Source organism: Spea bombifrons, chromosome 2, assembly GCF_027358695.1.
Source record: "Spea bombifrons isolate aSpeBom1 chromosome 2, aSpeBom1.2.pri, whole genome shotgun sequence".
Lineage (NCBI taxonomy): Eukaryota > Metazoa > Chordata > Amphibia > Anura > Pelobatidae > Spea > Spea bombifrons.
The window spans coordinates 18,821,246-18,847,692 of record NC_071088.1 but is presented as its reverse complement, the minus strand read 5'-3'; the positions used below and the strand labels follow the sequence as shown (position 1 = coordinate 18,847,692).

The following is a 26,447-nucleotide window of genomic DNA, read 5'->3' as shown; positions in this document are numbered from 1 at the left end:
TTTCATTACATTTTTATTCGTTTAAGCTTTTATTCAGAGTATGTACAACAACGATCTAATTGATGTCAAATTGCATTTGTGTAGGTAACTGTGTCCATAAGCTGTTTTTCTCGTGGTTTTAGTGTTGCAGTGTAACGGGCCTCTACTCCTCTCTCTGTCGCTAGGGCTAATCTCTTTGCTAATGCTGTCCTCTCCGGCTCTTTCACATTGCCCAATTCATTTAGTTCAAGCTCATGTCCAAATACTTCAATCTGAAAAATAACATCAAAACCCTATCAAAACATATTTGCTTCCAAAATAATGTTATTGAAACGGAAATATTTTGAGGTAGCCTGTTGCATCTACTTTTGCCAAAATCATCCCTCCTAATATTTTTCCATACTTTTTTTTTTTTTTTTTTTTAAAAGGGGCAGTGATGCCCAATTGTTACACTGGCTAGAATACATGTAGTGTATTAAAGGGAATTTTTAGACCAAATTTTTGTATTATTGGAAAGTCAAGAATACTAGTGCCATTTCACCAAATTAAACCAGCCTGCAAAAAATAAAAAGCAAGTTCTTAAGAATAAATGTAAAGTAACATCACAGAAGGTCTTAACGGAATGATGTATATTCCTGCTGGAACAAGACAAATGGCAAGAATGTGGGAACCACGGTTTAATGTTGATAAATGTAAAATAATGCACTTGGGACATAAAGATCCCAAGGCAGAATAAAGCATCGGGGGCACTGTTCTGTCAGAAACAGAGGAGAGATTAAGGACTAGTTATTTTGGAGGACATAAAGGTAAGCAGGCAATGCAATAAAGCTGTCAGATTCTTTTTATGGAAAAGCAGAATTTGAAGGCAGATAACAATGTGCCTCATCTAGTCTGTCAATTTTTGTGTGTTGTAAAGCCTTAAACCTTAATCAATCCTTGGGCTAGTCTTAGATTCTGGGTGCCAATATGCCTATCCCATGCATGTTAAAATTCTCTCACCATGTAAGCCTTTACCATTTCTACTCGCAGTCTGTTCTAATTATCTACTACACTTATGTAAAACATTTACGCTACATCTTCCTTTAGATAATTTTCTCTCTTCGAAGAAGAGGAAAAAACTTATTTAAATGCCTCGATGACATGTGCTTGGTTAAAAGATAAGTTTTATGTCAGGGAAGTTAAGATAGATGGCAATACGAATGTAACAATTAAAAAGAGATCTGATATGCTAGCCTGGTCAGTTTGTGCCAGAGCCCCCAGCTTTGACAAACAAAAAACATAAACAGATTTAACATATTTTGAACGTATGTTATGGCGATACATTTTTATATAGCTGAAAATAAATCTTTAGGTGATGGCTAATGTGAGAAACTCTTTATTCATACAAATTACCTCTGCATTCTTAATGTCCTCTTTATAGTTTTTCAGGTGCTTCTTAGTCATCTCATTTAATGTGTCTCGTTCCTCAGTACTTTGGCCGTTAATAACTTGAAAATGAGACAAAAAAACTTAGTTATAAATATAGTTTAAGTGAATATAATTTAAATATGCCCAGTCTTCAATAATCTATGGTACAGAGAATGTGTTCTGTAAAATAAGTGGGTTGTAGGGATTTCCCAAGAAGTTAATAAAGCAGAGATTTTTTTTAAATTACTGGAAATAGTTTTATAGAGTGTCTACAGCTTTAGGACATTAGGACAGTAATGTGAATCATTTCACAGTTGGTTTTATTTTACCACATGATTTGTTTTAACCACCGTGATGCTTATGGTCATGATAAGCAGTGTTATAATTATTGTTAAAGAATAATGGTGATCTATTTTGCTACTAAATAGAGGGTCTCTGAAGTGATATAAAATCACAAAAAATATGTTGTTGACCTTGGTTCAAGAACAACAGTTATTTCAGAGTATTCTACATGTTTATACTACACTACAACACTAGGGGGCAACTTACAATTGCAACCATATCAGAACGCCATTCACGGAATATGGAACCAAGAAGCAACAGTGTTTCTGTGTGATTACCAGCCATTATAAACAGAAGATTTTATTATATGCACTAGAAATGAATACCCCCCACCCGAGCTGGTCCAACATTCTTTACAAAGGGCTGGCTTGACTTGGACCTTCCCACTCTAGGAGACAGGAGTGACATAATGTCGCAGCAAGGACGCGTGACAGAACGTCACATAACCACACGGTGTTATGGTGGCCACACCTGCTATTTTTAAAGAAAGTATCCAGGCATGCTCATGTGATGTGATGGAGACGTAGGGTGTGTGATAGGGTAAATAATTTTTAATATGAGATGTGTGTGTTAGTTACTTGATGGTGGGTCACAGACCAGGGGGCTACTCTGCTTTAACAAACCCCTGGGGCAGTATGTGCCATCCCTCCCTTGCCCTGAATTAGAGTAACCTTTATATTCTTTAACCTCATGTCTGGCATCATTATAAAGCACAAAGCTGGCCTCATTTGGTATTCGTTAGCATTAAAATATATTAAGTATAAACAGTAATAATAATACAATACAGTAATGTTCTCATATGGCCACTGTGTGTCACTAGAACAATATATTTGTATTTTTCCTTACTAGAATAACCCTGTATATAGCAAGCAAAATAAAAAATGCAAATACACGTCAGTATGGACATGTCTAAGAATATGACACACACACACACTCTAACATAGATATAGAATAGAACAAGTAGAGGATCATAGGAATTGCAGTCCATCTACTGCTCAGGCCAAGACAAATTAAGAGGAATCACCTTTACTACAAAAAGGTGAATGCATTTAACCATATAAATTAAAATGTATCTAGACACCAACAACTCAAAAACTCATGTCATTTAACCTGGATAACCTTACTTAAATCTGCAGACATCATAATTGCGTTTAGCAAATGAAGGGCCGCTGTATTTGAGGTTTTCCCCTTTGCTTCTTTAACGGTAGCTGTGTTATCTGGCTCTGCAGTAAAACATAACGGCATTAATGATGACAGTGTTAATGTATGATTTTTTTTATTAAAAATATTTTGTCTCAATGTTTTTTAATCTTCTTTATGTTAAACCTTTATTCTTATATATAACAATTCTAATTAGTTCCAATTGGCCAGTAATAGGAAAAGAGAACCTATTGGTATCTCTAGCGGAGTGATAGTTTGTAAAAAACAAAAAATAAAAACATAACTGGCTCATAGGAAACAAAGACAGAAAATAGCAGACTTTAAAAGTAAACAAAGGTAATGTAAACAAAAAACTAGGCAAACTAAAGCCACACCAGAAGAGAAAACAGCCTAGTTGGCATCGGTCTTTAAAACATCCTTTAGGTATCACCTAATCATTTGTTTTTTATAGTAGGGGGCTGAGTATTGTAGACATTGTACATAATTATTTACATTGTGCTTTCAAAGCAAGCTGTGGCAAGAACAAAACCAAATGGGTTGCATTTAATGATATTCTGTGAGTCTATGTCTATGCTCACTAAACTTTCTACTCAGTTCTTATCATCAGGCACAGCCCCTAATGACTGGAAATTGCTTATGCGGTACCAGTGTACGTAAAGGGGAGCACAGAAGGTCTCTCATGGAAGATCATGTCAGACCAGCCTAACATGAATGTACCGGTATGTCTTAAGGGACATCTTGCCTCACCTTTTATGGCGGAATCCATCACATCTTCCCTCTCTAAATAGATCAATAATATAAAATTAATAATAATAAATAAAGCCCAAGGCTTACATTTCTTTATAAAAAACAGTATTACAGGAGCTAGAGAGTATAATTTGAAGTTACGAAGCAGAAGACTAAGACAATTCTAATGTGCGAAAATTGTGCTTCAGAATGAGTTGTAGATGAAATAACCTTCCAGTGGAGTTAGTTAGGCAAACACAGCAAAGAACTTCATGAAAGCTTAGAATGTGAATAAAGCTATCTTAAAGAATAAATACGTAAAAAAGTATTTATTTTCCATGACCGCAATTTGGTTTTCAATGTATACTTAAATATTGCATTAGTTAAATTTAGATCAGATGTAGTGTCTGCAACTACTAGCTTGGTGTTGTTGGATTGGTCATTTAAAATCAGATATGTAGGATTTCAGCTTCAGTACACCCGTGAAATTTAAGTGGGGAATCTGTTATGCTGATAGGGCCCTATCCAAATATTGGTACGCTTGTGAGGGAGACTGCAAGATCAGTCTTGAGAGATGTCACTACCATTCACGCTCTAAATTCAGGAATGACAGTGAGAGGCCACCTTTCTCTTACGAATTGAACAGGGATTTCCTTCTTAGATCAAACCACTACAAAATAAAGCATGCTTTAGCTACACATGAAATGTACATTACAGATACCAACCCGCTGCCTGCTTTGGTGTTGTTGGAGGATTTGGTGACTTCCTGGGATTGGAATTCTGAGAGTTAACAGAAGGAGGGGGAGCTGAAAGGCTAAAAAAAATAAAGGCATATATACATAGTCACATAGTTCATAAAGTTGAAAAAAGACCTTAGTCCATCAAGTTCAACCCTTCTACCTAACTTTCCTATTCTTGATCCAAAAGAAGGCATATGTCAATTTGATGATTAGTGCAATCATACATAAATATGTTAAAAGCATGATAGTGTGAAATGTTTATGAATTGAGGTGAGTTCAAGCATTTTGTATCAGAAGCTTATGGTGCATTCTTCTTTAGCAGGGCTGTCAGGGACAGTAAACTTTAAAAATAAAAAAAAACTATGTTGGATTTTTTTTTATCTTGTATACAAAAAAGACGAACATCTTATACATACCAAAAAACTTTAAGACAGAAAATATTCCAAAGAGAAAAGGCACTTTGTATACATGAACGCAATAGCATTTTATTTGGTAAGTGTGAAACGAGATAAGAAAGATAGAACACGTACAGTAGTATTGTACTCTTTTCTAAATCCAAAAAATACCAATAAAATGAAATGGTATATGGGACATGTAAGGCTGCATATGTTTTTTCAATGGATGGCATATATAGGGTTTAAAAAGATATGCAAAGGAAATAGGACTTTGGTTTTAAAAAGGAGATAGAAGCAGGTGGAATACATACCATTAGAGAAATTAGGTATTACCTTTCTACTGCAAATCCATCAGAAGATACCTAATAATAATAAATAAAAATGCTGTATAGTACACTACAAAGTACTTGATAACATGTTCTCATCAGATTCACCATTATATATTTCTATAAACAATGTTTCATAATTTGCCAATTATGTAAATAAGAAGATTATATGGAAATTGATAAAATCTTATGTATCCTACAATTCTATATCATTATTAGAGGCATCCGTAATGGAACTGGCGAACAAGCATGGTGATTGGTGAGAACAGCATCTTGCTATTTGGAGACGAAATAAAGCAAATATTTTATACGGTTATATATTTATGTATGTACACAAGAAGAGTGTCACATAAGATATGAACTACTGATCAAGAAGACCAGTTTATTAGCCGCTCACAAGAGATCTGTAACTAACACAAGGCAGGACACGTGTGATGAGAACAAAAGGTAACTTCTAGGAGTGCAATCTGTTTACATTGATTTTTATTGGTTCTTACCCTTCTCTGCTGCTTTAACCGCCTGATTTCACCTTCTAATTCACTTATTTGTTCATTTGCTTCTTTACGAATATTGTAGTTCTCTTGCTGTTTCTAGCAGTATTCACGGTAGCGAGAAATAAACAGTAGTTAGTGTATGGCATTTAACACACACAGGCATGTAGTAGGCTATTTGTCATTTGTCCCCATTTACTTTATGTTCCATGTCTTTGAATGTTGAATCCAGTTACTGTCAAGACATGTGGTGTGATATATGTTAAAGTTTGCAGTACCAAAAGTGAAGAGGTGAGTGTGTGTTTTTGAGATATCACGACTCACTCCATGGTCTTATCTGTGTGTGTTTATAATGTGACTCAGTTGCTTCTCTCTTGACTGTATTAAGCCATGTTTGTGCTGTGGGCATAGCAGGTTCATGGAATGCACCTACATGTGCTTCCCGTGTATCTCTCTCTTCAGACTGGGTTGAATAATGGTATGAAAGCCTGGGGATATGGAAACTGTTTTTTTGCCCAAGAGTAAGTTTGCAGGCGAGTTACCGTTTAATTTCAGTTTCTGCCCCGGAAATGGCTTTGATTTTTTTTCTTTTTTGGAAAAAGAATAGCTGGTAATTCTGGAACTGTCAATGATCCAAAAATCTACCTTTTCAATAAAAATCACAATAGCAGCGTTTCTCTAATAGCCTCTTAAATCAGGAACAATAACATCCAAATATATATATTTTTAAAAAGAATCACAGTAGCTATATATTCTGTGAAACCTGTGTGGATGTGATTTCTTCAGGCAAATGTTCAGTGACAAACATGGACTAGTGAAGGACTGGTCTACATATTCATCTTAATATATTCCTCTCTCTACTTTTTTTGCCAAACCTGCTTTAGTTGATTTTCTAGATGAGCTTTTTGTTCTTCAAACCTTCTCTTAGTGTCTTCAAGAAGCAGGTGTAGCTCATCTTCTTGTCGTCTGTGGTATAGAGTACAAAAATAATACTAGCTTAGGGGAGCAGTAAAATATATACTTATGGGAATATTATGGAACATAACAAATGTTGCCTTCAAATGAAGTACACAGTGCAGCATTTTACAGGATGCAATATGAAATACAAGCATAAATCTGTAACACCCTCACATATGTGATTTTACAGCTATGACCTAACTAGAGTCATTTTACATTTCAGTTGCAGGAACCAAATATGCAAAGATGACAATAGGTCAATCACCATAAATCTTCATCATTCTTTCCTCATCGGACACTCCTTTTTTTCTAGTGGCTCAGAATGTTTGTTGTAATCTGGACACATTTTATGTAGTTTAACTGAACTTAATTGTCCAATTAGGTTGATCTTAAATGGCTGATTTAATCTTATTTGACATTTATTTATTTGATTTTTAATTGAAAATAGTGAGTGTTGTGAAGAGATACAAAGTCACATTTTGGTGTGGTTGAACGATTAGTGCATTACATGCAATACAGAAGTAAGTGCCCTTGGAGTTAAATCGCTGACTACTCGTTCTTTTTTCTCTCTAACTGGACAGCTGAGCTCATTGATTTGGACCATTGTTCTTTTAACTACCTTACTCAGTATTCTGAACAGCAACCAGGGCCGGCCCAAGACTTAATGCGCCTGGGGCGAAGTTTAAAATGACGCCCCCCCCTGCCGACGTCGGGGGGGGGGGCGTCATTTTAAACTTCGCCGACGCCATTATCTACCCTATCCCCCCCTTGTACTTACCTTTAAACAGTCCTGCAGCGAGTCTCCCTGCTCTGCCACGGTGCCGGCTTGTAATGCTGAGTGCCGGAAATTGACGTCACTTCCGGCGCTCAGCATTACAAGCCGGCACCGAGCTAGAGGGCTCGCAGAGGAGAGAGAGGGGCACCGAGCGGGTAAGCGAAAACCACTCGACGCCCCTCTCTCTTCTCCGCTAAAAAAAAAAGCGCTTGGGGCGGCAAAGTGCCGCCCCTTCAAAAGTGCCGCCAGGGGCAATTGCCCCACTCGGCTCCATTGTAGGGCCGGCCCTGACAGCAACAATTTACATAAAAAGTATTGGTAAATACTGCCGCTAAGCCTTCACCACCTAAAAATGTACCCCTCTTTGGCCATTTGAAACCTTGGGACTCACAGATTCAGTTTAAGCTAAAATACTGATTTGCCATCAGCGATAAAGGTCGAGATTCTCATAAATAATAGAGAAATAAAGCAAAGATTTAGAGAAACACTATACAGATCTTTTTCCCATCTTATGTACCCAAACTCATTCAGTGCTTCTTGGTATTTATAGGATGTCATGATGAACAAGAAGAAATTACTGCAATAACAACATTTCAAAAACAAGTGGTCTGTTAACAGCTAGAAATAACAATAATGGTAACCATAATAACTAATAGTTGCTTCACTAATGCACAAAAATGTGTTTAGTGCATCCTTAGGCATTTACTGTCTAATGTTACATAACCAATGTTTTTTTTTTTTTTTTTTTTTTTTAGAAAACGTAAAAACTTGGCTTTTGACACATGGTCGATGATTTATGTCTCAGAAATGGGATGAATACCTCTATATGTTTTGTGCCAAATACCACCACTTATTAATAATGCTTATATCTCATAACCGGATTAGTATTAAAGTAATGTTTAGGCTATGTTTATTAAATCAGACACCACTTAGCTACATTACATTTTTTTTCCAAATAGGCTCTTAGTTTATGGCTTTGAGGCACCAACTACATCAGGCTCTTTAATCTGAGCATGTTTTCCCCTAAATTACATTTCTTATTAAATGATGTCTGTAAAGTCTTGACATTATTCTTTATCTTGATTCTGTCTAAATGACAAATGAGGAGATCAGATTAAATGCAACAATCAATTCTCAATTTAAAGAGTTAGTGTCAGAGAATTCTCACAAAACACAGTTATTAGCTGTGACAAGGGATGGGCAAATCTTAGGAACCATCTCTGTGCATGTATCTAATCAGTGGCTTCAAGGAACACAATTCATAAAGGCTTTTTAATTTATATCAGTTCTACATCATTTTAGTAGCAGTAGCAATGAATTGTTAAATATTATTTTATGTTTTTGTTTATTTTGGGGAGGTGGAACTGTGTTCCAACTCACATTTGTACATCAATAGCAACTCATGGGTTAATGAATCTGGAAGTTGCTTGTGTGTTGTTAATGTGAGTCTACTTGACTATGGTTGATATGTCCAGTGTTAATGTTTGCATATTCAAATATGAGTTTGCAGTAGTTTTCTGTGTAGAGTTTTCTGACATCTTTTTCTAGGGATAGAGCTCCCCAAATAATTAACACCAATGGTGGAAACTACTTTATTAGAAAATAAGGACCAAAAAGCTCAATGTGATAGCTGAGTAGTCACATAAAGATGGTTTATTGGACCAAGTTAATTAAAAAATAAATATATAATACACAAACAAAACATATACATTTCCATTAGGTTTTCCCTATTATTACATTGTATACCTTTTTTGGTCATCTTCTCTAAGTTGTCTCATTTCTTCTTCCTTTTGCTGCCTTTCTGCTGTTTGTTTCTTAATCATCTCTCTTTCCTCTCTTCAACAAAATAGCCATTAGGAAAACATTAAGAGATATGGATGACATTGTGATAATTCTGACAGTACTGGCAAACACTTCACTAAAGGGGTGAAGCCTTTTTATATTTTCTTTACTCAGTCAACGAGTACATGCATTGAAACATTAGTAAGTGTTATTTGGCCATACTAAGTGTATGAGGGTTTTGTGTCATAATACTTGGTCTCTAGGATACTAAGGTTTCTGCCCTTTTGCCATACTTATTTCTCACTTTCTCATGGTGTTCTACTGCATAAGTTACAGGGGGGATATAACATTGTCTCTTTAATACCTCCAACCTGCTGACAGGGTACTCTCAGGATCTCAATGTATAGTTACAAGATTTAACACTACTATTGGGGAGTTGGCCCTTCCAGGCACAGTTAAGCACCTGGGTTCCTTTGGAGTGTGCAGATTCCTTATTCTGGTTATTAACACTACTATGGTCATTGTTTCTCAACTTTAAATGGTTATCTTGACATTCCTCTGATCAAAATATGACATAAGTGTTCCAGTTTTATAGGAGCATAGTTCGAGCTGGGAGAAGTGGTAAATACAAACTGTGTGCACAGAGATATTTGTCTTGGCTCATTCTTTAACTCCACAAGCCAGGCTTGGACCATTCCTCGTTTTTGCTGCCTTCATCTCCTCGATCTCAGAGTAACATACTTGGGAAAAGACCCAACTGTAATCATCACACTAGGTTATGACTTATGACTAAGGATCATCAAGGATATACTGTATATACATTTTTTTTGTTTGTTTCTAAACCTTTACTGCATTTACCTTGCTCTCCTTCTGTCTTGTGGTCTAGTTCTTGATAGAATTGTAGCTTTCGAAAAATGACTCCATTGGGAAAAGGCTGAAAGCAAACTATCTATTAGTATAAGTGCATTTGTTCCTATAATATTTTACATTGTTAATATAGACCTAGAAAAAAAAGGTAACCCATCCTTTTTTAAATTACACTTATTGTGATAAAATAACAATATGCACATTGTTTCAGCCTCATTTGCTTTACTAAGCTTACATCTACTGCATTCTCAGTTAATGTTAGGCACTAGTGGCACATAAAGGACTCCAGATGCAGGCAGACTATGAGCTGACAGGAAACAAAGGGTTAATCCAGAGACAGTCCAGGGATCAGAAACAGGAGCATCAAGGGACAGGAGCCCAGGACTAGGTACACAATGCAGCACACTGTGAGCTTCAGAATAACTAAGCCCCATATGCAGGATAACATTGTAAATGGGGGGTGCATCATTCTTGGCTGTGAGCCTGCCCTACTCCTCTTTGGGAACTTCGCACACCTGCATCCTCACTTCCGGAGCAGGGCCAGACTGGGAATAAAAAGAAGCCGAGGAAATATCTGCACACCAGTCCCATATGTTTTATTGCATGGTTGAGTTCATGTGCCACCCCAAAATAGCCTGCCTGTGCAGGGGCTGGCCGAGCTGCACTGAGGCCGTGTTAATGTCTTTGGGGCCTGATGGCTGCTTAACACAGACACGCAGCTTACTGGGCTGTGGCTGTGAGGTATGCAATTCACATTTTTTAAAAAAATTTCACATTTTGTACAAAAGTACATCCACTACTGGTTAAGACAGTACCATAATTTCTTTATACAGTATCTCACAAAAGTGAGTACACCCCTCACATTTTTGTAAGTATTTTATTATATCATGTGACAACACTGAAGAAATGACACTCTGCTACAATGTAAAGTAGTGAGTGTACAGCCTGTATAACAGTGTACATTTGCTGTCCCCTCAAAATAACTCAACACAACCATTAATGTCTAAACCTTGGCAACAAATGTGAGTACACCCCTAAGTGGAAATGTCTAAATTAGGCTCAATTAGCCATTTTCCCTCCCCGGTGTCATGTGACTCATTAGTGTTACAAGGTCTCAGGTGTGAATGGGGAGCAGGTGTGTTAAATTTGGTGTTATCGCTCTCACACTCTCTCATACTGGTCACTGGAAGTTCAACATGGCACCTCATGGCAAAGAACTCTCTGAGCATCTGAAAAAAAGAATTGTTGCTCTACATAAAGATGGCCTATGCTATAAGAAGATTGCAAAGACCCTGAAACTGAGCTGCAGGACGGTGGGCAAGACTAGACTTGTGCATTTGTTTTCGGGCGAACATGAAAACAAACACGAATAGTGCGTTTCCGTTGTTCAAGTAGCGGCAAAACGTAGACAAAGACACACAACACGAAGAATCTCCGTGTTTGTCTTCGTCTGCTAATCTCCCTGGTCCTTTCCCCATCTAGCCTACCTTATCTACGCAGCATCACAGGGGTTGAAGAAAACAGAAATCCGTAGGTTCGCCGTCAGGAGTTAAGGGTCCTCCTCTGGCATCAACCAAGGGGCTCGTCTGCCATCAACCAATGAAGTACAGATGTCCCCCACTAGAGAACAAGGAGTCTGGAGCACGGGGGGCATTTCAAGGGGACAAAGCAGCATATAGGGGTAGTATAAGGCATATCTGGGGGACAGAGTGACAAGCCTGGGGGCAGATGTGCATAACGGGGGGGGCAGCTTGGCAAATAAAAGGAAATAAAAACAAGAACTGCATTTTTCTCAATCATAGTTTTTATTAAATATGAAAAAATAGTTAACATGTGAATTATTGTTTATTAGTAAAACATTTTGCCTATAGGGTAGTCTTATTTTTTTTCCTTAAAATAGTATTCAAATTTTGGAGGGTTGTCTTATAATCGGGGTCGTCTTATAATCGAGCAAATACTATAATTATTAACATGGCCATATTAAAAAAAACAAACAAGCAGCCTAAGGCAAGCTACCTCCCCCCCCCCCCCCAACTCTATCTGAATGGAGGTATGTGCAGCTACTGCTGATTATAATGGAAAGAATGCTTAAAATTGTGCATCAGTAATGTTTCTGTGGAGTTTTACCTATGTGGATTTAAATTAATGGTGGACGACCTCTCCTCCTCAAAAAGAATGAATTGTATTTACTGACCTTGTGTTGGATCATGCACTGGGTATTGGCTACTTTCTCCTTTATTCAATAAACCATAGAGGTCACTGTAAAATTGCATGTTTATGATTGTCTGAAACTCCTGAACAGATAACGTAGGTCCTTGTGTTTTAAACATTATTTCCAGTTCTTGATGCTAGAAAAAAAAGTTAAATATTACTAAATTATATATCCAGCATAGAATAGAGAATAAATTGCATAATTGGGGTTTTTGGATGGAATAATCTCATTTACTGAATTCACATATTGAAGATATTTTTTTCTTTATATTCAATTATTTTTATTATAATTACTTGGATTTGAAGATGTGAGAGCTATCCAGATATGTAAGAAAATTTAACTGAACGGGAAGGAAGCACATTTCAGGAGCAAACGTATCTGGATAGGTCATAGTCCAAAAGTAGAGGGCAAGGAGCTTAGGTGTCAATTAGAGTATTACTTTACTGTAATGCTGGAGATATATTGAATGCCCTTTGAGCAGAAGCAATAGAAGTTAACACAGTGAAGAAATTGTGATAAACACAAGACAACCCTTAATACAAAACAAGGTCAAGGATCAAGTAAGGTTTGTAGACGTTGAAATATGGACAGACTAAACCAATGTTTTTACGTACAATCAAATTATTTTTCTTTATGATGCTGACCCATGCTCTGCTGAATATAATAGTTTCCTAACTAAATAAAGCATTAAAAGCTTCCACAGAAATAATTCTTTAACAATGTAAAAAATTGCCCCAATCATTTTTGTCCTGGAAAATTGCCATGTGACACAAGTGGACAGCAACTTTTTCTTATAGCAAAAGGAGAAACTTGGCATGGCTCAATCACCCATTAATGCTACTGAAACTAGTGTATTAAACTAAAACATTTTGTAAGCTGTTTGAACAGAACCCCAGAATCCAAAACTAATCTTGCAATCTAACATACACCAAAAGTATATGGACACCTTACCATCACACCTATGAGCCTGTTGGGCATCCCATTCCTAAACCATGGGCATTAATATAGAGTTGCCCATCCCCCATTTGGAGCTATAATAGCCTTCACTTTTCAGGGAAGGCTTCCTACAGGATTTTGGAGTAGTTCTGTGGGAATTTGTACCCATTCAGCCAAAAGAGTTTTTGAGGTCAGGCACCGATGTTGGACAAGAAGGCCTGGCTTGTAGTCAGCTTTCCAATTATTCCCAAAGGTGTTCTACAGGGTTAAGGTCAGGACTCTGTGCAGGCCACTTGAGTTTCTCCACATCAAACTCATGAAACCATTTTGGACCTTGCTGTGTGCACAGGGGCATGGTGATGTTGGAACAGTAGATGACTTTTCCCAAACTGGTGCCACAAAGCTGGAAGCATGCAATTGTCTGAAATATCTTTGTATGCTCTAGCATTAACATTAACCTTCACTGGAACTAAGGGGCTCAAACTCTGAAACATTCTGCTCCAGACTATTATTCCTCCTCCTCCAAACTTTACAGTAAATACTATGCATTCGGATAAGTAGAGTTCTAGCATTCGTCAAACACAGATTCGTCCATCAGACTTCCGGGTAGCGAAGCATGATTCACCGCTCCAGAGAATATGTTTCCACTGCTCCAAAGTCCAGTTGAGGCCCCTAACTCCAGCACAGCACAGCCAAACTACTCCATCACCTTTTGGGTCTTTTTTTTACTACCCATTATCTCAGATTGCCTTTGCATTCTTTCCATTGTCATATATAGCAGAACAAAAATATTTAGTTTATTTTAGGTGTTAATATCCTACCTATTATACAATCTACAATATGGATCTTGTCATAATTCTCTTTTGATGTGGGGTTTAATTTAATGTAGGATGTGTACATTCTTTTTACAATTAAGCACTTACCGAGGTGCAGGCACTTAAATGTTCCCGCAGTAACATAAGGAAAGCCAAGCTGAAAGCAGGCAGGCAATTATACACTGGCTCATCAAGTCCAATAATGTATTGGTCCCAAACATACATTAGAGTGTTCATGTTTAGATAACCTGAAGTGAGACATGATAACATGGCAAGAAATGTTTGCACCTTGTATAATATTGTTAAGGACAGCCTTGCACTTTTTTATTATTTGACAAATAACTTTCAAGACTTAAGAAAGGATGATCTCAAAAGCTTTTGCTTAACACTAAATTTAATTCAGATAAGGAAAGTGATGCCAAAATAATAAAAATTAATTAACATTAATATAAACCCTAGAATAAGCAGTGAAGTATGCAGCAATGCTATAAGTAAATAAAGAAAATGATGGGCTCTGCAGTCAAGATGTTAAAGAATGCATACTGGCCACTGAACTATTACTACTATCAAAACACCATTGATACTTTTTGCAGCGTCTGGCTAGGCTCTGACCTGTAATTCACATCAAATGATAACCAGATAACAGTCTCCATTCACTCTTGAGCCTTCACTAGCTTTCCTTTTGCTACTTGTTTTTAGCTGTATTAGATTCCTAAGTGTTGTTTAACCCATTCAATTAATCAAGAAGTTACTGATGATGTCATACCAACAAACAAAACCTGGAGAATGGGCTGTAATATCCTGTGTGTTCCCAGTAACAAGGCCTCTTGTGGGAGCTTATTAGCTGTGGAAGAAAACACAACCACATAAAATTTGTTTAGAACACTCAACAGTTTTGCAACTCTTCAATGCAGACAATTCATAGCTAACTAAGAAGAGCCCTGGAATTAAGTGTTAGTGTAACAGCTGCATCACAATATATGGAATGATCATTAAACATAGATAGGTTAATTCAAAAAACACCTAAGGCATAACTATTGAGGATCCGGTCACACTATATTGCTCAGCCCACCACTGCGTCAAAGTACCCCAAACGTGGGGAGTCCTAGCAAATTTTTGATGCCTATATTGTTTATCATACACAGAAAAAAGGTTGGAATACAGCACTCAGTAGTGAGATGGTGCACGAGCCAGGGGACCACCAAGTCCTTCAATAAATCCAAAATAAAGAAGCAGAGGCTCAGCACTCAAGTGGTAAGGCGAGTTTATAAACTCACCTTACCATTTGAGTGCTGAGCCTCTGCTTCTTTATTTTGGATATATTGTTTATCAATGGGACTTGACTGCATTTTAATCTAAGTAAGCAAGCAATTTAAAGCCTTCTCCGGACACACTTTAAATTAAGACACTTGTGTGGCAGGAGGGGCTGCTCAACACTAAGGTACACTTTAATGTACATGGGTTTGATTCATAAGTTACTAACATTTTTTGGAGAAATCCAAACTGGATTGTAATTAATGGGGACACTTAATATTATAATTATACAGTTATTGTTTATGTTTACCTCTTAAAACAATTATTTTGCGGCTTTATTGTAAAAAGTCTGACAACAAAGACATTATAGTATAATCAGCTCTAAATGAATGACAGATAGGGTGACCACATTGGCCATGTTTTTCAGGACACATATACGGTACTTTTTACATATTGCTGCCCTGCAGTATAGGAGATGTATATGTGAATAACTGGTTCCCTTCCATAAGTCTATACATCCCACATACTGTAGGGCAGCACGTTACCTGGGCTGATCAGCCATATGTAACAATTATACATGTCCTAGAAAACATGGCCGACGTAGTCACCCTAATGACGGATAGCTATCTTATATTTTTATAATACTAAATATGATATGGTACTATTTTTGGTAAAAGGAACAGTTAGACGTATTTTTAATGAAATCTAAAATTTAAAGACGCCCATTAAAACCTCAATGGGCCCTGCAGAGTACTTATATACCCCCTGCAGCGCTACCTGGCCCCTCATACCTCCAAGCAATCCTGAACTATTTTCTTAGTGGAAAGTTCCTAGTGGGTGTGTGAACCAATTATCCATGTACAGACTGAAGTCATCTCAGCTTCTTGGAAACATATTCACTTTCTTGACTGAATTGTGGCTTATTTTGTTGAAAGACAGGAATCAGTTAAGCAAATAGATTACCTTGCTGATAAATGAAAAAATGATCCTGGCTGTCCCTTTAAATGCATTCATGTACCGTAATTGTAAATAGAACTCTATCTGTTTGCACAGACAGTGTTTGTAGACCAACCTTGTGATGTATAAATGCTCTGTATAGTTTGTGCCAAATCTGAATCAAGCTTCTTTAATAACTGTGCCGTTTCCATGAATATTCTGGTATCAGCTGATGAATCCTGTGGTAAACACCAAGAAAGTGATATAAAAGCTAATAATACCATAGAAGTAATACATTAGTTTAAAGGGCTTTGAAAAACGTGTTTCCCTATCGCCAAGTCAATCATAATGAGATAAAAGTGGCATATAACATCATAGTGTAGCTACAACTAAACAAAAATATGTATTATACAACAAAAGGGAAGTGGTAGGATGGTTCTCTTGTGTGTTATACCTACATTTTCTTTCCACATAGAGCAAATCCTGAGTTATTAGACATATAAAATACACTAGGAACTCAGCAAGACCTATTCTGGAATGGAAGTCCTTTGGGATTCTGGAGTATGGATACCTGCAGACCTTGGGGTCTATGAGCTAGTCATCATTATTCGTACAGAATATTGTAACCATCAGACTGGGGAGCTAGTGACATACCCCTCTGGATCCATTGATATTCCCCTTGTATTAAGTTTTTTGTATCTGTACAGCTTTAGAAATTGAGTTAATGCTATAAAAGTTTCAAATTTATTTGAAAACAGCTTAGCTCCCAAACTGCAATGCTACAAATCTTCTACCAATATTGATTAAATGTTTATGAACTAAGTTTTGCAGTCTGGGTTTTTCTAGAAGATTAAATTTGTAATTACTGAAGGCAAGCTGGAAATAAATGGATTCATAAATCACTGAAGCAGTGAAATATACTTTTTGGCTTAAAAAACACCAAGCTTTTGTTAGTTTAATACTGTGACTGTGTCAGCGCATTAGTTATAACAGTGACGGTGACACATTCAGAAGCCATCTATGCATAAACCTGTTTAATTTATGAGGGTTTCAGTCTTTTTGCCTGTACTGTAAGAAGAAAGTATGATCCTTAGATGAGGGAGCCACAGTGCGAATTTATAGCCTAGGGCTTATGTTCAGTACTATATAAATAAAATGCAAGAGATGTTGTGACAGGTCCCATCAGATGCAGAGACTTTGGTGTCCACCCAGTGTAGGATAATTTATTAGTCATGTGGACCTCAATGTTTTTGAATGATTTTTTGACGAGTTGTATGTGTAGTTAACAATATGTGTAACCTACAGATCCCTAAAACATTCCGGAATCATTGAGTAAAACAAACAGTTACCTGCATGATTGAAGGTCTTGAGTCCATAAATGTGATATACTGTTCAACCAACAGAGCAGAGATAGAGACCAGGGAGGTGTCGGGGCTCATAGTCTCCATGACTGCTTGAATCAGGGGCACAAGGAGGAGGTAGTTGGTTACAAGAAGTCTTCCCTTGATGTGCTTATGTTTGTGGTAGTATGAAAGCACATTGCGCATTATCTTGTCAGAGTCTATAAAAGAAAACACATTTATGGTTTATAGTATATTATATGTGTAGGTAGACTAGTCACTATGTATGTATGTACCATATATATATATATATATATATATATATATATATATATATATATATACACACACTATGTGACCAAATGTTTGTGGACACTCCTAATTATTTAGGCAGCCATCTCCATAGACAAACATTGCCAGTAGAATAGGTCATGCTGAAGAGCTCAGTGACATTAAATCTCTCATAGGATGCCATGTTTGCCGCATGTCAGTTTTTGACATTTCTGCCATGCTTAGACGTGCCCTGGTCCACTGTAAGCGCTATTATTGTGAAGTAGTGCCAATGTTGAGTTGCCTCTGGAGGAAAACATTTTTTGCTTGGGAAGAAAATATATATTTTTTCCAGGTCAAAGAAGAACCAGATACAATTACCCAACTTTATTCTATCAATGTCCTTTATCTCAAAAACATCTACTTTGTTCTTAATTGCCAATAATACATACAGTATTATTTTGCAATCCAGCTACAATTCTCTATATGGGTAGCATATGGCTTGATATACCTCACATAAGAAAACCTCAGTGCATGTTTGCTTTTTAGGATAAAGCTACATTTAAAAAAAAAAAAAAAAAAAAACTTCCTCACTAGGGACATCATGTATATGGTGACAGGTCTAATTTAAAGTAGATTACGTTTTAATGATACTTACATTTGATATCTTTAAGGCGCTGACAAGTTTGTTCCTGGGAAAGCAGAGCCTGGCACTGCAGTAGAATCTCCCCATCCAAAACAGATCTGGCTTTGTTCATGGACTCTTGTGTCAGATATTCCATACGTGCTAATAGAGGTGTACTTTAAGTTATAATTATACGACTAAGATAACAGTTGACCAATCAAGGCATTATTAACTATCGTAAAGAAGACACTATTAATAAAAAAAACTATGCCTGGGAACACCCCCACTTTAAGGGCCTAAGGGTAAAATATTTTCAGGGTCACACAGTGACTGCCTCCCTCCTATTCTCAGGACTGTCTTTGAAGCAGGGCCAAAGGGGGGAACACTATAAGGGGTCGCAAGCTAATGCTTGTCCAATCAATATTAAAGGTGGGCCTGACTATTCTATACTGCTGTTATCATGTCAAAGACTCCACATTTGTGCATTTGCAACGATTATGTCATGGTTGATATCCCTGCTTGAATGCAGGTGACTCAGTTAAGTGTATCTTTAACTAATGAAAAGTCATAGTTTCCATAATAACCAGTACTAGAGCCAATTGTGAGTCACTGTATAGTTCCCAAGTATGCTTATAGTTGCGTAAATCATATATTGAGGTAAGTGTGTTAGCAGACACAACGTTACACCCTTACATTTATTTGGTTTTCCTACCTTTTGTGTTTGAAAGATGCAGCCTCCATGTTATGGCTCTTAAAGCAACAGGCAAGGGCTGGTTAAAAAGCGCATGCAGTTTCACCTTCAATCCAGGCCTTTTTTCCAGTATACTAATCTGCGTAACATATACAGTATAATGCAATGAGATAACAATAAGGTATGTTTTAGATGGACCACTCACTAATAGCTGTATATTAATCAATATTTTTTATATATACAGTCAATTTTACCATATCTATCATACCTATCATAGAAGTCCTTATTTACACAGCATATGTTCTAATATTTTAAGTAATGCAAAAGATAGCAAGCAATTTGAAGAGGGTAGTTTTGCATCATATGAATCTTCAATTCTTCACAAAAATGTAAAGCTCAGCTGTCCCTGCTGGATCCCCCATCATCCCTACCCATGATCAGCACATAGGGAGATGACTGATAACGAGGGGGGGATACTTCTTAAAAAATATTTCAATAAACATTACAAAAAAACATTGAATAAAAAGAGAATTAAGAATAATTAATTACACTGACACCAGTGATGATGCCATTACATGATCAGGAGTACCCTATATTTACAAGAGACAGCCCACGGGATCTCTAGTGATGTGGTACTGTTCTGTGATTAAAGTCGTTCACAAGTTTTGGAATTGTTGAATTTAATCAGAAACTGCAGTCCACAATGTCAGTTAGCCATCACTGTATAAGACTACGAGCAGCCGGAAACTGTGGTGTGAGGAATGTAATACATTCAGGGTGTACCTCTAGCATCACAGTGCAGTTACTGGGGCTTGAACTGACAGCAGGAGATAAATTATATGTTGAAGATCCAAGATCAACCATCAAGCTAAGCTAGAAATAATAATTATGTTAAAGCAGATGTTATTTCAAAGGCCAAGCTAGGAGCATGAGCTGTTTGCTGGAATCTCTTCTGCTTTTGCAATGTTTTTAGGAAAGTACAAAATAGGTGGTCACAAAAGTAGCTTTCAATAGATTCTAAAGAAACATAAATGCTATGATTTTCACTGAACGCAATGAAATGTCAGCCACCGTAGTCTAGGACGCTGTGTTTCACTGGCCACCAGTTGCAGTTTCAAGGTGTTCCCCTCCCCATAATGGGGTGTGAGAGGGTGTCATAAAATATGCGTAAGTGTGCATAAGGTAGTAGGAATGCTCAGTTCATTAACCAAAAGTTTAGGATTTTCTTTACTTTACATTATTTTACGAGAGAGGTGGTCCATAGCAATGCCTTTCAAATAGGATCCACACACACAAAATGTTTTTCTTTTTGGTCAAAGACTACTACAAAAGGTACTAATTTGCCTATATGGATGTGTCATCTTTGTAAAGATAAAAGTCACATATGCATACTTGCAAACCCTTAATTAATTAAATCAACTATGTGATACTGTAATAATGTTCAATGACAAACTTTTCAACACATTTTACAAATTTCTTGTATAGTCGTCAGACATATATGAAATGTTTGTACACAGAATTGCATCTCATCTAAAGTCATATTGTATGTACTTTGTGGGTGTGTGTAAAAAGTAGCCTCACTCGCCTCTCTCCCCGCAGGGCCCAGAGCAACAACACCTTAGTCATAGGCACTGCAGGGCACACTCCCTCAACTCCTTTGATTGTCATTGCTTTTCCAGGTATAATATTCTCAGGGCTCACGACGCATCTAAGATACAAGCAGCTCCAGTATCCCTGAATCTCGTGGTCACCCAATCACCCAGTTAAACTCTGTAGCTTATCTCCCCTTTCTTTATCAAGCAACAAACAAAACAGTTGTGTGATCTCCAGCCCCAATTCCACCCCAGGTGCCTGTGGGGCTATCTTCCGGCTGGGGCACGTTACATCCCCCTGGCCCAAACTCTACAAAAACCCATTTAGTAAAAAAAAAAAAAAAAAAAAAAAAAAGGTAAAACTTCTAAATTAGGAAATTGATAATAAGATAATGCCGGCTATCACTGAAAGTTATAAATTCTAAATTAGAGCACAAACACAAAACTGATTAATTTGTATTTAATCGGAAAAAAAAATGGTCACAGTGCATATACGAAAATAATCAGAGAACATACAAAAAACAGAAAATGTACATAAAACCTAAGGAAAATAATCTGTGGTAATCTCCAGATGTTACATTCCCTTGTTAAAAGATGTTCAATAAATGAAATTCAAATTGTTTCTCTCTGGTTCCCATTCTTCTTCCTTTGAGCTGGGTCTCAGGCCCTCTTTAACCCTATCATGCCATGTTTTATATCATTCTGGAGGCCACACTGACAGCACACAGAACATCTTTGTGTTATGATTCTGTTATGGAAACAACTATATTTTTCAAATTATAACGCTGAAGATGCTGCATCCCCTTTGTGACCTCAGTGCCTGGTCCCCTGTAACATTTTATGCCACCCAGGCATCTGACATGGAATTGTTTAAAAGGACATCACCTACCACTCCATCCTGAATATATCTTGCCACTAAGTCGGAATGACTTTTTGAAATATCACTGTCCTGCAGTTCATGAGCGACATCGTTGTATATATTCTCTTCTAAGCAGGAGCTGATATGTGCAGACACATCACTGTAAACTTGTCCTGGAACACAGATAGTTTAACTTATAATTGCCCATTCTACTGTCGTCATACAAGCAACATGTTGTACTCTTGGAAGGGGTTAAAAAGCCTTTAGGCAAAAAAAACACTACATGCCCTTTTCTAAAAATAATGTTGTGGCATATAAATTGCATTATTATTATTATCTTTAAATATACTATTATGTTATCTGTTTAATATTACAATGCTAAACTATTAAACAACGACCAGTGCTGGGGACATACATTGTAGAACTTACTTACCTGATGTTTACCTAGTGCAGATGGTGGATGAGTAAATATTTGCTTATTATTCAACAACTGTATATGATGTGTCACCATTAAACTAAAACTATAGTAACCCAAACCTTTCACGATTTCATCATGTTTACTGTACAAATAGGTTTATAAGCAGATGGGTTTTCTTACTCTTAAAAGCAGATTTCAATTGGATGCAAAAAGACTAGTTAATTGGTTTAGAAACGTTATACATAATTTGAAATGCATACACGTACCTGCATGTATACTAAGAACAGGAATAAACATATCAACATGATAAACTATGTTAAAATAATTGAAAATAATACAATTAAGGTTAAGTTCCTTTTTTTCATTTTTGTCTTTCTCTCTCACAGTAACATCCTTTGGTTTTAGGAATGCATGCCCATTTGAAGAACATTACACATTACAGGACAATTTTTAAATTAACTTTCACATGTGTTATTAACACTTCACAATCTTGACTTAATCTGCAATATATATAGATAGGAAATGTGCCACTGATAAGCACAAAATGGGTATAAAAACATAGCCTCTGTCAATACTTAATTTAATCAAATGCCACACTGCTTGGGAAATGATACTCAGACGGCCATCCCCTGACCACCAGTGGTTCCTATGATAGCACAGTAACTGTAGGTGTAATTATGGACACATTAAAGCAAGGATCATTTTACTTCCTTTATGTTTGCACCTGCACCACCCAGCTCTTCATTACAGAAGTGCTTACTCCCATGTCAGTTCCCATTCAGCCTCCCAACGTGTATCTTGGCACTTCCCTCAGCTCCTTCATTTTGATGTTTGTGAGTTGTGCTTCTGTCCTTCTGGATATAGCAGTGGTATTTGCAATTAGACTGGTAGTCTTTATAAAAATAATGTGTTCGATGTTGAGGAATCTTACTCACTCTCTCTCTCTGACATCAGGAACTAGAAAGGTTTTCAACTTTTCACAGGGTTATAACTTATACACTACCAAGATCTCACGTAATGTGAGTAGGAAATAATTGGAAACGGATTAAAGTAAGAGCAAAAATGGAAGGAATGTTTGTGGAAATGGGCGAGGTGCGCTGATTATGCGCCAATCCATTTTGCCTCCAATGGAGGTCCTAAAATAATGCCTGGTCTGCCATTTGGTGAATCCGGTCTTGACTGTAGACTACATGTCAGACCCATATATTCATGGGTAAAGATGACACTTTCCAAAAGCAATCCCTGTTTCGCTGAATTTCCAAGGAGTGTTAAAAGATCTATAAAACCAGAAGTATAAAATGCAGATTTGTGAATTTATTTTCACATTTTCCACTCCTAGTCATCAGTAGGGTATTTTTCAGTCTGTTTCTCTTTTTTCATAAAGCATTCATCATTTAGTTGTAGTTTAATCATTACAGTACCTGCATGCAAAGCTCTGGATGCCTTTTCCAGAACAAACACCTTCTCTGATTCGGACAAGTCTGTGAAGGTATTAATATTGCTTTCAGTCATCTGTTGCTGAACAGCATCATTTAGTTTGGCGGTGAAGTCCTTCCATTCCTGCTCATGGTAAAACACATGTATTTTTAGTTCTTATCACAGAAAAGTAAGTCTTTGAAAAGCAAATAAATTTCATTTGACGGGAGGTAAAAAACATTTGACCCATGTAGTCTGCCCATTATTCCTCATGTAAAGAATGAAACCCTAGCCGGCCTTGTTTTATATTCAGGAAATGAACAGCAAACAAAATAAAAAAATATCCAGTGACAGGAGAGCTACACAGGGGAGATCCTCCAACATTTCAGCTCAATGTCTTTCTCAAGAATGATCTCGTTTGCTGTTCATTTTTTGTGAGTATATTACTTTGGGCATATGAGGATATTTCCATTGAGATATCTTTCAAAATAAAAGAAATATTACACTTTTTTTTGCATATAACTTTTGATGTTCACCTCCTTACTCCATGTTTGCGATTTATATGGGCTTTCTTGTTGGGGTAAGCATTGGAGTTTTGCACTGATATTATATATTATATTATATATATTAACTTTATTCTGCAAACCATTGACCATTTTAATAGCTCTTCACTGAACTTTCTCTAGAATGCCTCCAAAACTCTACACAATACTCTTGGTGAGTACAGAGATCTGTAAAATGCTCATACTCATCTCTCTTCCTGCTACTAATTCCAGCCCAGGACCCCATTGTTACACTCAGATGTCCTTTGATCATATCAGCATACCTGGAAACTTCTGAGCCCAGGCTACCCGGAGCCTTCTCTTGCGAGACGCGGCCATGACTGCCCATTGACGTCGATGGGTGGTCCCACTGACATCGATGGGCTGTCTCGCTGACATAGCGGGAAACACCCCCATTTAAAGAGGAAATGAACGGGGAGTGGGGAGTATTCCCAGGAATGCCTACCAGGGAACAATTAAGAAAAGTACGCTCAGATGTCAGACAGGTCCCCTGTGGATTTTGCTAAGTCTTTGCTTGTGGCTACCCACTAGAATTTGAAGTACCCAACTCTGTATCTATTCTCCCCTCCCAATTTGCTATCAACTTGCCTCTCAAAAAGCAACACAACGCTTAAATCACAATAAATTTAGTCATGTAAGTCAGGATAGGATACTTTACCAATAACATGGAGCAGTTACCCAGAGGTTCTAAAACAGACTTGGAACTGGCACTTTAACCCTTAGAATACATAAAGCACATGGCTACAAGTATCCAGCAAACAGCCCCCACTTAAGACACGATCAGCTGCACAAGTGGTGGTAAAGGTATGTGAAAGGCAAGATTGGGCACCTACCAGTGAGGCATTTGCCCAGTGAGCCTAATGGCCTGTCAGGTCTTGTAGAAGTCCATTTCTTAGGGCAAGATGGGAAACTTATTAGTCAATGTTTTATGACCTTTTTATTATCACTTACTTGTAGGTTTTGAATCTGAGCTCTTGCTTTTTCTATCCACGGGAGGCTGACAGTGGCTGCCATATCCAGTCTGTGTCACTAAAGAAGCAGTCACTAGGTAACCTCCTCACAACAAACTGGAGGCTCCACAATGCATGTCACTAACAGATTTAAAAGGCAGGTTTAGTTAACTCGTTAGCACCCAATCCTTCTGCAGAGCAACAGAAAAGTAACTGCAATGCACATCACAACCATCGTTACAGATTTAAATGGCAGTTAACTCATTAGCTGCAGGAACTTCTGCAATGTATCCCATTAGTCTAGGAACTTTCAAGGTAATAAGGAGAGGAATATAAATATGGAAACCATGAATGATTTCATTGTTGAAAGCAAAGTTACTCCAGATTATATTGTTGTGTTTGTAATGTATACCGGTATATATTAAGCATTATTATAACTTATTGGCTCGGATATAGGCCGCCCCGTATATAGGCCGCACCCTAAAAGTTGGGTACTTTTTTAAAGAAAAAGTTTTTTTAATAGACATGCTGCCACTCTGTCCCCCCCCCGAGATATGCTGCCACTCTGTCCCTCCCCGAGATATGCTGCCACTCTGTCCTCCCCCCCCTCGAGATATGCTGCCACTCTGTCCCCCCCCCGAGATATGCTGCCACTCTGACCCCCCCCACCCGACTTACCAGAGCAGACTCCCGGGTGTCTTGCGGGGCCAGCGGGGGACATCTACGCAATACGCGTATACAACTTCCGGTGCCGCCACTCAGCGGATGTGCTGGCACCGGAAGTTGTATACGCGTATTGCGTAGATGTCCCCCGCCGGCCCCCAGCAAGACACCCGGGAGTCTGCTCTGGTAAGTCTTGGGGGCAGAGGTAAAACGCCTCTCCCCCCGTGGGAATTCCCGGCAAGGGAGATTGTTAAAGCACATCGTGCAGACGTCCCGGCAGCGGAGGCTGTTTACGCGTATCGCTCCTGCCGGTGAACGTCTGCACGATGCGCTTAGACAACCTCCCGTGCCGGCACTCCCCCGTGGGAAGTGCTGGCAGGGGAGGCTGTCTGAGCGTATCAGAGAGTAGGATGCAGGTCCCCTGCACCGCTGCGGGGGATCTGTATCCTAACCCTGCTGCCTGCCCGGCGCCCGGAACTGCATGTCCCGGGCGTCGGGCGCTAGACCCCGAATATAGGCCGCACCCCCACTTTAAAGACTTAAAGTGGGGGAAAAAAGTGCGGCCTATATTCGAGCCAATACGGTATATAAGAAGCATTATTAAGCCAGAAGACTTGCTTTTCCCACATAAATCTTGTAAGGGATTATGGGTAAGCATGTGCAGATAAGGCTAACAATGATCACCCTTTTGCCTCTATATCCACTTTATACATGGATTCATTGGAGTAAATGTCGGCTGTATTAAAAAGCATTTAGATGCAGAAGCCAGATCATCCCTTAATAGGAACTCATCAGCATGAGGTTGGTTACTGGCTTATTTCATTTTGAGAGAATGTGAGAGAGTGCTGAAGATTTTCTCACCACAATTTACCTATAATTTACAGTTTTCCTGCTTCTAATCTCTAGTTTATTGTCTTCTTTGCTAATTCATAAAAAAAAACTACTGGTAACTAAAAAAC

General features: G+C 37.8%; 2 protein-coding genes across 2 annotated transcripts in view; one reads left to right on the top strand and one right to left on the bottom strand.

The window, feature by feature from the left end:
- On the bottom strand, nt 1–24,928 carry LOC128474620 (uncharacterized). The gene is made up of 19 exons (XM_053456986.1): nt 24,827–24,928; nt 23,318–23,456; nt 21,509–21,651; nt 19,049–19,166; nt 18,370–18,498; nt 17,451–17,662; nt 16,238–16,340; nt 14,678–14,755; nt 14,020–14,159; nt 12,143–12,296; nt 9,940–10,015; nt 9,046–9,135; nt 6,443–6,533; nt 5,574–5,666; nt 5,084–5,112; nt 4,341–4,429; nt 2,853–2,951; nt 1,372–1,466; nt 1–251 (listed from the first exon to the last, which is right to left on the bottom strand). The coding sequence occupies exons 1-19, from the start codon at nt 24,887–24,889 to the stop codon at nt 66–68; spliced, it is 2,127 nt and encodes a 708-aa protein (XP_053312961.1). The 5' UTR covers nt 24,890–24,928; the 3' UTR covers nt 1–65.
- Nucleotides 1–26,447, top strand: part of LOC128474621 (polyubiquitin-C) — a 92,233-nt gene that overhangs the window by 4,813 nt on the left and 60,973 nt on the right. The window lies entirely within an intron of this gene.